Genomic DNA, 12326 nt, shown 5'->3' with positions numbered 1-12326 from the left:
GCGCAGGCTTCTACATGGAATGTTGCTAGTGGAATAGCAATGAAAGGCAAAACACACAGTGGATCCAAAAAAGTCCTCTCACAATGAGTGTCTTCCTGAACAAGGTCTTTATTGACAGTAGCAGAAATGACCCGACACGTGACGTGTTTCGGCCGTGAGGCCTGCGTCAGGGGTCTATAAAATAATATAATATACAAAGACATGCATAAAAATACAATTATAATTAAAAACATGAATAAAAACTTGAACATCCATATACAATTTCTTGTACAAATTTAGACAAATAAAACATCAGAATGAAAGATGCAAAGTATATATAATAAAAAATATATGATAAAAATATAAGAGTATATGACTTTGAAAGAATAAAGAATATTGAATTATGTAAAGATATGAAATTATACCACATAGAGATAATGTAGAATCTCCAATAGTAGCAACATTCCAAGTAGAATCTCCAATAGTATCTATTTTATTTTTGTTACATTTGTACCCCGCGCTTTCCCACTCATGGCAGGCTCAATGCGGCTTACATGTGGCAATGGAGGGTTAAATGACTTGCCCAGAGTCACAAGGAGCTGCCTGTGCCTAAGTGGGAATCGAACTCAGTTCCTCAGGACCAAAGTCCACCACCCTAACCACTAGGCCACTCCTCCATCTCTGCTTGATTATCTACCACCCATTAGCAGCTCACTTCAAAAGAGAGGGAGGGAGACTCCTCCTTACCTACCCACTACCTTTAAACCCCTTCCTCAACACAAGGGGGAAGGTGGCATTCTCTCCAATTCACAGTGAAATTAGAAAGAGACAACCTCCTCAATCTTTTTTATAGCACTCTTCAGGCCGCATACTGCTGCTTCTTCTGCACCTCACCTGCGCTTCCTGGGTATTCGTACAGTTCCCAATTATGGATTGCCTTGCCGAGAGCTGTTCAAGCCACTCTGATCCGTCTCAGCATCTGGTCTTCCACAGTCCATTTTAGACCCTCTTGCCCTTTCCCTTTAACTTCCTACCCTGTTCCTTTTACCCTAATGTAATTGATTCCTATGCACTGTAAGCCACTTTGAGTCTGCTTAATGTGGAAAAAAGAGGGGTATAAATGTTCATCCTATATAATAATTCTCACCTCCAACGTTCTGTGTCTGGGACCATAGCTTCCTAGGCTGGAGGTGGTCTGCTAGGCAGACACGCACTGACGTCATGACAGCTGAGTCCAAGGCAAAGGGAGGAGTAGGGAAACACGCTGCCTCGGATTCATGTCACCCCCCGCGCTACGGCCCCCTCGACCCCCCCCCTCCGCAAACCTGTCCCCCCCCCCCGGACCGCCGAAAACCGCCCCCCACCGCCGTTGTGTACTACCTGACATCAAACGCACGCAGAGGAGGAACTTCCAGAGAAGATGACGAAGGAACGCAAAAGGCACAACAACACTTCGGCTGTCGGGGGTTTGGGTCCCCCGTCAGCACTGGTAGTACACAACGGCGGTGGGGGGCGGTTTTCGGTGGTCCGGGGGGGGGGGGGGGGGCGGAATTGCCTGCCTAGGGCCCGTTTCCTTGCCTTCAGAAACGGGCCTTTTTTTACTAGTAAATAAATAAGGGAAAAAATGGGAATGAGGGCACCAATTGATATTCATTACTTTCACTAATTCTCGATTATTATTATTTACTATTGGTAGTAGTAGTAATATTGTTGTTATTTTTAGTTATATAAGATATTTGGGTGTTACTTCATGAATTTTGCACCTGTTCTTTGGATACCAATGATAATGCTTATTGTTATCTCATCAGAAATCCTTTAAGAGTTTGTTACATTTTGTACTGTATGCCTTTTGCTCACTAATCAAGTATCTTGCACAGAGAGAGAGAGAGAGAGAACCACTGAAAATCCTTTTCCATCCTCATGAATGGGTAATAAAGATACAGCATCGGATTTTACCTTCAGCCCATCCCTGGGCAGTGAAGCTCCAAAAACGGCTGGCAGGTCATCAAAAACCAAGCTGAAGTTGGAATACTGGGGAGGAAAAAGATGGAAAGTGAAGTGCTGCCCATGTCAGTACAAATGCAGAGCTTTCCAGACCATGTCTATGTCTAAGCAATTGGTGTGCATTCTTGAGAGCTCACACATCCGTTTTAGAGGATCTTTATGGTGGTATAAGAAAAAGGATCATAGCCCGCAGAGCAACCATTTTTCTCCAGGACCCAAATGAGGTACTAAAACCTTGCACCATCTTAAAAAAGAAATACATCCAAAAATTGAATACAAGTTAACAGAGCTGACATAAACCAAAGCTAGCCAGAAGTATAGAGTCAACAAATGCTTCCGAATGGAGGTAGACACTGAGGTGCAGCACAGACAAGTACGTATTTAGAAAAGATTGACAAAAACACAAAAAATTCACACTGAAGGGAGGAGAAATGAGTTTTAATGAAGATGACAAAAAAAACAAACAAAAAAAAAATCCCAAAGACTTCTCACTCAGTCACAGTATCTATCTATATATGACCTCTGGTGGAAATGGAAAGAGCAAAAGACCAGGAGGAAGGACACAATGGGGCCAATATTCAGCCTGCGACGGACAGCAGTTTTTAAGCTGCCGACAGCCACAGGCAGAATTAAACCCGGATATTCAATGCCGAGCCACGGCTGGGCACCAGGATTGAGTATCTGGCCACCAACCTGGAATAGTCAATGCTAGCACCTGCACAGTTAAGCAGCAAGACAGGATTGTCTTTTGTGCACTCCTATCTTTTTTTATTTATTAATTTTTCTTACATTTGTACCCCGTGCTTTCCCACTCATGGCAGGCTCAATGCGGCTTACATGGGGCAATGGATGGTTGAGTGACTTGCCCAGAGTCACAAGGAGCTGCCTGTGCCTGAAGCGGGAATCGAACTCAGTTCCTCAGTTCCCCAGGACCAAAGTCCACCACCCTAACCACTAGGCCACTCCTCCACTGTTGCTACTATTTGAGATTCTACATGGAATGTTGCTATTCCACTGGAAGTCGGCCCTTGCAGATCACCAATGTGGCCGCGCAGGCTTCTACATGGAATGTTGCTAGTGGAATAAACATTCCATGAAGAATCTCCAATAGTAGCAACATTCCATGTAGAATCTCCAATAGTATCTATTTTATTTTTGTTACATTTGTACCCTGCGCTTTCCCACTCATGGCAGGCTCAATGCGGCTTACATGGGGCAATGGAGGGTTAAGTGACTTGCCCAGAGTCACAAGGAGCTGCCTGTGCCGGGAATCGAACTCAGTTCCTCAGTTCCCCAGGACCAAAGTCCACCACCCTAACCACTAGGCCACTCCTCCACTGTTGCAACTATTTGAGATTCTACATGGAATGTTGCTATTCCACTAGAAGTCGGCCCTTGCAGATCACCAATGTGACCGCGCAGGCTTCTGCTTCTGTGAGTCTGACGTCCTGCAGACTCACAGAAACAGAAGCCTGCACAGCCTTCTACATGGAATGTTGCTAGTGGAATAGCAACATTCCATGTAGAATCTCCAATAGCAGCAACATTCCATGTAGAATCTCCAATAATAGCAACATTCCATGTAGAATCTCCAATATTCCATGTAGAATCTCCAATAGTATCTATTTTTTTTTTGTTACATTTGTACCCCGCGCTTTCCCACTCATGGCAGGCTCAATGCAGCAGGCAATGGAGGGTTAAGTGACTTGCCCACAGTCACAAGGAGCTGCCTGTGCCTGAAGTGGGAATCAAACCCAGTTCCCCAGGACCAAAGTCCACCACTCTAACCACTCCTCCACTGCCTGCTTAGCTATATGGGCACTGGTGCTGAATACAGCTGGTGCCCCCAAAACTGCTGGTTCCTCTCACCGACTATCCAGCAGTAACTGTGCACTGCCATGGCAGTCAGAGCCGATATTCAGCGGCACTACCCAGTTAAGTGCCGCTCAATTTTGGCAGCCAGGACACTGAGCACAATGTAACTAGGCAGAAGTTTCTCCTGCCCAGTTAAATAGCTTTCAATATTGGGCCCAATGTAACTAGTCACTTTTTTGACTAATAGCACACAAAGGACAGTGCTGCTGCTGCTGCATAGGACTGGTTGGGGTATGTTTGTTGATGGATGAGATTTGTAGATTTTTTTTAATACCATGCAAATTAGATGCATACTTGGTTGCATAGCTAGGAATGAAATCATATGTAACCATCTCTGGAAGTCACCAGAAACAAAAAAAAATGTTCTAATGAATTCTATTACAGCAAACAATTTCTAAAACAGTCCAATCCCTATCCTTGTATGTGAAAAAAAAAAGTTACAGAAGCTCACACAGTAACTTTTTCAGACTGCATTCTCAACATTTCAAATCTGCTACTTTAGTCACTTTTTCCCCCAGAGATGGTCACATATTAGTTACTAGGGAAAATAATTTGCCAACATCAGTTCCAAGTCAGTTCATACCCGTAACCTCCGCTCTCAAGACAAATCCCTCCTTTCAGTACCCTTCTTCACCACCGCCAACTCCAGCCTCCGCCCTTTCTGCCTCGCCTCACCCTATGCGTGGAATAAACTCCCTGAGCCCATACGCCAAGCCCCCTCCCTGCCCATCTTCAAATCCTTGCTCAAAGCCCACCTCTTCAATGTCGCCTTCGGCACCTAACCACTACACCTCTATTCAGGAAATCTAGACTGCCCCAACTTGACATTTCGTCCTTTAGATTGTAAGCTCCTTCGAGCATGGACTGTTCTTCTTTGTTAATTTGTACAGCGCTGCGTAACCCTAGTAGCGCTCTAGAAATGTTAAGTAGTAGTAGTAGTAGTCATGACTTACGGCATAAATGAAAGCTTCAGCAGTGGGTCCAGCCCAGATGAAGGCCAGCAAAGTGACTACATTGCAGGTCTGTAGGGGAAGATACTGCATTGTCATAGCTGTCTGTGAAAACAGGAGAGGAAAACTCTCATTAACACAGCAGTGTGATCTCTCTCTCTCACATTACAAATAAACACAATCACACAGAAAGAGATATTTACGGTTTGGGGGTAATTTTGTAAAGTTTTTTTTCACAAGTAAGGTTCATAAAATTGTACGAATATACATGTTTCAAAGGCAGGTGCATCACAAGAGAGCACCTACTTTATGGGCGAGTTCCCAGGAGTATAGACTGAGCAGAACTAGGCAGCATCCATGGATAGGAAGTGTATACATGTGTGTGCATTCTAGTCTATTCCCAACAAAGCGGAGGCTTTTGTAAGAAGACTTGAGAAATTACGAACATCCCAGTTCCTAGTTACCCTATGCAAAAACAGGTTTTAAATGTTCAGCTGAAATTACACATAAATTTAGAATCCTAGATTCAGAAGACATATAGAGGGGCATTTTCAACAAGTCAGACAAGTCTGAATTGGGATGTTTTGCTCATTACGTCAAAAAAAAAAAAAAAAGCCATTTTTGAACAGGAAAAATGTCTGGGTTTGCGCTTCAAAAATGGCTCAAAGATGGACATTTTTGCACAGAAGAAATCTAAAAAGAGCCATTTTCCAAACTGACACGTCCAACTTATAAACACCAAAATAACCAGGCACAAGAACGTCTGCCTGGCATCATTTTGAGAGAAACGGCCACACAGATGTCCCTACAGATCAGAGGAGCTGCTTAGTGGACAGTGCAATGGACTTTAAACAATGGCACCCAGGTACAATTTCCTTTATTTTGTATTGTACGCCCTCCTGGAGCAGAAGAAAGCCTACAATGTACTAGGTAAAATGGATTTGCAAACTCTGTGGTTTTTTCCCATGGAGTTGGGTGGGGTTTTTTGAGCTGCCCGCTGGTACTTTTGGACAGGAGTGGGTTGTGGGGGGGGGGGGGGGGGGGGGGGGGGGGGGGGGGGGGGTTGGGCAGCCGCTAAATCTGGTTTCTTCTGGCTCTTGTCTCTACTGTCATCCTATTGTTCATTCCAGTTCCAAATCTGACCAATAGGAGAGCGAGGTGGGGATGAGGTCATCAGCTGATGGACTCATCACGGTCACTCTGAGGAGGAGCAGAGCAGCAGCATGTTGGGAGGAGAGGGTGCAGCAGTTGGAGCACAGCAGCCACGTGGAAAGAGGAGAGGAGGCATAGCAAGTATGCTTGGGTGGGTGGGTGGATCCTCCCCCCTACCACCAGATAGCCTGTTCAGCAGCTTGGGCTGTTTTTGGGCTCCCTTTGGGTGTGGGTTGGGCTGGGAATTTTTTTCCCATCTGGCAACCCTCTTGTTCACAGTATACTGCACTGACCACTAGGCTACTCCTAAGGCTGCCATAGCGCTTGGTATCCCCTTTCAGTTTCATTTATAAGGGTGGAAAGGGGACAGCATCAACTGGGGGATTATGGAGGGGCCAAGCCTTAATCCCTCCCATGGCCAGCTGTCAATTAGAGCACCTTTTTGTTACTTGGACGCGATTGAAACAAGTTTAAAATATAAACGTCCTTCTTTGATTTGGATGTGTCTTCCGGTTCCATTATCACTGAGACGTACTAATTTTGGGGCCACCTTAGTTCTGCCCCCTTGCTATTTGGACAAACTCAGTGGAAAACATCCAAATTCTGCCTTTTTTGAAAATTGCGATTTAGAGGTTTTCAGGAGATGGACTTTCTGTGATGTCTATCTACTTCAAAAATGAGCTCCACAATATACAGGCTGAAAACATGTTGTGCATATGCACGTAAAATAACTGTTTTGTGGGTGTACTACGTTGTTATTATTATTTATTTAGATTTTGCTCACACCTTTTCAGTAGTAGCTCAAGGCGAGTTCCATTCAGGTACTCTAGATATTTCTCTGTCCCAGGAGGGCTCCAAGTTTGTACCTGAGGCAATGGAGGGTTAAGTGACTTGCCCAAGATCACAAGGAGCAGCAGTGGGATTTGAACCGGCCACCTCTGGATTGCAAGACTGGTGCTCTAACCACTAGGCCATGCCTCCACTTCCTCCACTCTGGAATCTTGCTATTCTTTGGGGTTCTACATGGAATGTCGCTACTCTTTGAGATTCTGCATGGAATCTTGTCACTCTTTAGGATTCCAGAATCTTATTTATTTAGATTTTGCTCACACCTTTTCAGTAGTAGCTCAAGGCGAGTTCCATTCAGGTACTCTAGATATTTCTCTGTCCCAGGAGGGCTCCAAGTTTGTACCTGAGGCAATGGAGGGTTAAGTGACTTGCCCAAGATCACAAGGAGCAGCAGTGGGATTTGAACCGGCCACCTCTGGATTGCAAGACTGGTGCTCTAACCACTAGGCCATGCCTCCACTTCCTCCACTCTGGAATCTTGCTATTCTTTGGGGTTCTACATGGAATGTCGCTACTCTTTGAGATTCTGCATGGAATCTTGTCACTCTTTAGGATTCCAGAATCTTATTTATTTAGATTTTGCTCACACCTTTTTCAGTAGTAGCGCAAGGTGAGTTACATTCAGGTACTCTGGATATTTGTCCCAGGAGGGCTCACAATCTAAGTTAGTACCTGAGGCAATGGAGGGTTAAGTGACTTGCCCAAGATCACAAGGAGCAGCAGCAGGATTTGAACTGGCCACCTCTGGATTACAAGACCGGTGCTGTAACCACTAGGCCACTCCTCCACTCCCACACGTTCTTTGATGTTTTGTATCTGTATTTCTTTTTCTTTCTTGTACTTTAATTTTATTGCATTTTTATTTACCATATGCAATAACAATATCATCAGTAGTCCATCTCATATTCCCAGCCTTCCCTTCCTACAACCTCTTCTTCTATGTCTATCCTACCCATAAATTCAAAGTCACAGTATTCTTGCCACATGTAACAAAGGCATCCATCACTCCAAGAGGGCTGCAGTTGCCATTTCCTATATAAGAAAGCAGTTTTAGTCTTACAGCTGGTTTAATCTAAAGTTAGAGACTGCACTAAAGATACTGCTGTATTTACAGGGGATATTTAGATATAAAGGAGAAAATAGACTAACAGAACTTGATTTTTGTATCAAATTGTCTCATTGCTTGCCCTTCCTAGGGAACTAGTGGTGCTTGGCAGAATCATTAAGACTTATAGTCCCATTTATTCTATCCCTCACCACCCACCCTTGAGCTTGCTATTCATATATAGACAACCCAAACATTGACAATACTCCTCAATGAAGTCATATGCAGATAATCTTGCTGATTGTTAAGCCTACCATAGTAAACTTGTTCATATCCATTCCAACCAATCAACATTACTTTTATTCAATGTAATAATTATGGTTTGCTAATATAAATGAGGACGCTCAACAAACAAGCAGGAATTGGATGCAACAAAAGGAGTTTCCAGGACTATACCTTGTTTCCCCGAAAATAAGACATCCCCTGAAAATAAGACCTAGTAGAGGTTTTGCTGAATTGCTACATATAAGGCCTCCCCCGAAAGTAAGACCTAGCAAAGTTTTTGTTTGGCCCCGATGGGACATGGACACAGAAACCTTAATTTTTTTCGCTGCAACCCAAAGACGAAATAACATAAAAGAAATGCAAGAAACGACTGAGGTGGAAAATCTATCGTCCAGCAGACGCCTACCATCCTCCTTCACGCTTTTGTGAAGATCAACTACCGGTAAGTGAGCCCGGAAAGAAAAGAAACATCCCCCTTGCAGAAATAATAAAAGAAAAGAAAATGAGTAACCGAGCCCTTTCGGCGCTGCTCCATCGCACAAGGGCTAAGTCAGACTAGAAGGATGGAAAGTGTTGCGAATGTACAGGAGGAGCGCATAAAGCGCCACCAAAGGGGAACGGAGCTACCGTAGAATTTTTTTTTAACATTTGTAATATGGTAGGGATGATCCTGCGCCCTACGCCCTCTCACAACCTCCCGAGACCCCCAGCCAGAGCAGCCTGGCCCCGCATTCCATTACCTTCCCTAGTTCATACCCCTCCTCCATTCCCAGCCCGGCCAGGGCAGCTCTGCTCCGCTCGAGTCCTGCGGTCACTGTGGGCAGATAGGCGAGCCACGGCCTACTCTTGCAGGATACCGCCCCCCACTTCAATACTGTTCCCGACCGCCACAGTCCCCCTACTACTCCCGAATAAGACATCCCCTGAAAATAAGATATGGGCATCTTTGGGAGCAAAAATTAATATAAGACACTGTCTTATTTTCGGGGAAACACGGTAGATCATCATACCAATTTACCCCCACTGCCTCAAAGAATAATTCACAGTAGGCTCAGGTAGATTATGATGTGTGGCAAAGAAGAATCCACCCTTACAACTGTTATCCCTACATACATTTTTTTTCTGCTTTAGAGCATTGTGATGCTCAGGGAAAAACTGAGGTGGAACCAGAAATAATTAAGGTAGCTCAAGGCAAAAGACACCCCCAAAGCACTGACAAAAGGGACTCCATGATCAGAGGCATTAATTTTGCAGTTCAAGGAACCCAATGAAGTGAAATGTCTTCCAGGATCCTCAGCTACCAGAAGTACCAGCCAAATACCGACTGTAATCAGAGAAGAGACTAAAGATTCTAACACAGATGTTGTAATCCACCTGGGGACAACTGACTTGGCCAACAATAGCACACTTGTACACAGAGAGTTTATTAGAAGCTGGGGAAGGGGGTTAAAGTCTTTGGTAAAGACTGTAGCTTGTTCTGAAGAACTCTCTACCTATGGAAAAGGGAGAGGTAAGACTATGTAACGCTGAGAACTTCAATAGGTAGCTCAGAGCCCCTCAATTAGCCCATCTGGAATAGACAGGATGATGGCAATGCCAGCTCTGGCCTTTGGTTTGATTTGCTTTAATTTGATATGATTTTATGTATTTAGTCTTTGGCCTTGGTTTTATCCTCATAATAAGTTTTGTTTTTACTTACCTTTCTCCCTCTTTTCTTCTACAGCTATCCCTTTCCTATATTACAATGGAGTTCTTTTCATTCTATTGAGAATTAATATTGTACACTTAGAAAGTCTTACTCATAGGTGGTATATCAAGCTTTTATTAAACTTGATAAAGGGAAAGGGAAAGAGGATGGGAGATGGTTACAGTCAAAGCAGTTTACATATTATATACAGGTATTTATTTTGTACCAGGGGCAATGGAGGGTTAAAGTGACTTGCCCAGAGTCACGAGGAGCTACAGTGGGAATCAAACCCAATTACCCAGGTTCTCTGGCCACTGCACTAACCAATAGGCTATTCTTACCCAAAAGCACAATAGGGAGGAGCTGCTAAAACATCCAGAAAATCATACATACACAGTTCAATGTAGTTAATTTACTTGTTTGCGCCTGTATAAATTACATTTCCAAAAATAGAGGAAAAAAAAAAAAAAAAGAAGAAGAAGCCTTCAGCTTCAAAACACTACCAGTCCCTTTCAACACAGAGCAAAAACCACACTGGAGCACATAAATCACAGATCAGAACATTCACTTTCAAAATAAGCTTTGTCCAAAAAAATAAAAAAAAAAAAAAAGCATATATCTACTAAATGTACCTTCACAGAACGTCTAAATTACATGAACCCAAGAGGCACATAAGAGCCACTCCCCTGAGAACTTTAATTCAACTTGCAGGAATAAATATCCAATGTTCAATGACGGCGATACTTACCTTCACAAAAATCCAAATTCTTTTCATATAAACATGTCCCAGGTAGAGTCTCTCACAAAAATTCTCAAGAGAGGCCCAGTTTCACTTAGCTGCTGCATCAGGAGAACACTACAGCTTCTTGGTTCAGCATACTAGCTCTCAAAATGACTGCAAGAAAGGAAAATAGGTGGGAAAATGTGGGATACAAATGCAATAAATAAATAAACAAATAAAAATCAATGTTAAAACTAATGTAAAAAAATCATGGCTCCACCTCTTAAGGTAAAACTAACCACAACACTGAAAGACCAATGGATTTCTAACGTTCTAATAAAACTCATTCAATTCAGTTCTTCGAGTAAGGAACGAAGGAAGGGACTTTCTGTTCCTATTGCTTGGAGTTACCATTTTATAGAGTAAATGGAATTCCTTTCTATTTCATAAGAAGTTTGGTCGCTGTAGACAGTATTCATTTTATATTAGATCGTATTTGACCCCTGATGCAGACGCTGGGCGCCAAAACACAGCCCGTGTCGGCTCCATATTGGAACATTGATTTTCATTATTAAAGGGGAAAGGGAAATGGGACTTGATATACCGCCTTTCAGAGGTTTCTGCAACTACATTCAAAGCGGTTTACATATATTCAGGGACTTATTTTGTACCAGGGGCAATGGAGCCCAGAGTCACAAGGAGCTGCAGTGGGAATCGCACCCAGTTCCCCAGGATCAAAGTTGCCCCTCACTACCTCTCTACCCTCATCTCCCCTTACGCTCCTACCCGTAACCTCCGCTCACAGGACAAATCCCTCCTCTCAGTACCCTTCTCCACCACCGCCAACTCCAGGCTCCGCTCATTCTGCCTCGCCTCACCCTATGCTTGGAACAACCTTCCTGAACCCTTACGCCAAGCCCCCTCCCTGCCCGTCTTCAAGTCTTTGCTTAAAGCCCACCTCTTCAATGCTGCGTTCGGCACCTACCCCTTACCGTTCAGTGAATTCAGACTGCCCCTATCGGACCGACCATTCACTTGTCTATTAGATTGTAAGCTCTTTGAGCAGGGACTGTCTCTGTTTGTTAAATTGTACAGTGCTGCGTAACCCTAGTAGCGCTCTAGAAATGTTAAGTAGTAGTAGTAGTAGTAGAAATGGGACTTGACATACCGCCTGAGGTTTTTGCAACTACATTCAAAGCGGTTTACATATATTCAGGTACTTATTTTGTACCAGGGGCAATGGAGGGTTAAGTGACTTGCCCAGAGTCACAAGGAGCTGCAGTGGGAATCAAACTCAGTTCCCCAGGATCAAAGTCCACTGCACTAACCACTAGGCTATTCCTCCACTAAAGGAACTGTGTCCCGTTTCTGAAAGCTCCTGGTGCTTTTTGTTGTATTTTGGACTTTGTTCTGTACTTTGGATCCTCTCTGTACTGTTATAAAGAAACAGTATATATACCAGCCTCTATGAATGCTTCAGATGTTATGGCCAGGCCTATTAGAGAATGAAGCAGGTCCCTGGAACAGCCCAGTGGTCAGTGCAATGGACCGCAGAGAAGAGGACCCAGGCTATGGTACTGATGTACAGTTGTGGGTAGTGGGTTTTGGGGGGCTCAGCACTCAAGGTAAGGGAGCTATATACCTGGGAGCAATTTATGAAGTCCACTGCAGTGCCCCTAGGGTGCCCGGTTGGTATACTGGCATGTCAGAGAGACCAGTGCACTAGAAAAGTTGGCTCCTCCCACGACCAAATGGCTTGCATTTGGTCATTTCTGAAAT

At 43.9% G+C, this 12326-nt stretch overlaps 1 protein-coding gene across 6 annotated transcripts in view; it reads right to left on the bottom strand.

Moving 5' to 3' along the window:
* RNF167 (ring finger protein 167) overlaps positions 1-12326 on the bottom strand; it is a 108120-nt gene that overhangs the window by 93821 nt on the left and 1973 nt on the right. For all 6 annotated transcript variants that reach the window (XM_030187145.1, XM_030187141.1, XM_030187143.1 and 3 more), the window contains exons 2-4: positions 10575-10721; positions 4812-4913; positions 1936-2010 (exon numbers count right to left, since the gene is read on the bottom strand). In XM_030187145.1, coding sequence (XP_030043005.1) covers positions 1936-2010; positions 4812-4913; positions 10575-10601 — 204 coding nt within the window. In that variant the 5' untranslated portion in view covers positions 10602-10721. The remainder of the gene's footprint in view (positions 1-1935; positions 2011-4811; positions 4914-10574; positions 10722-12326) is intronic.

The sequence above is a fragment of the Microcaecilia unicolor genome, chromosome 14, assembly GCF_901765095.1.
Source record: "Microcaecilia unicolor chromosome 14, aMicUni1.1, whole genome shotgun sequence".
NCBI lineage: Eukaryota > Metazoa > Chordata > Amphibia > Gymnophiona > Siphonopidae > Microcaecilia > Microcaecilia unicolor.
Note: the sequence above shows the minus strand (reverse complement) of the source record. Positions and strands in the feature narration are given on the sequence as shown.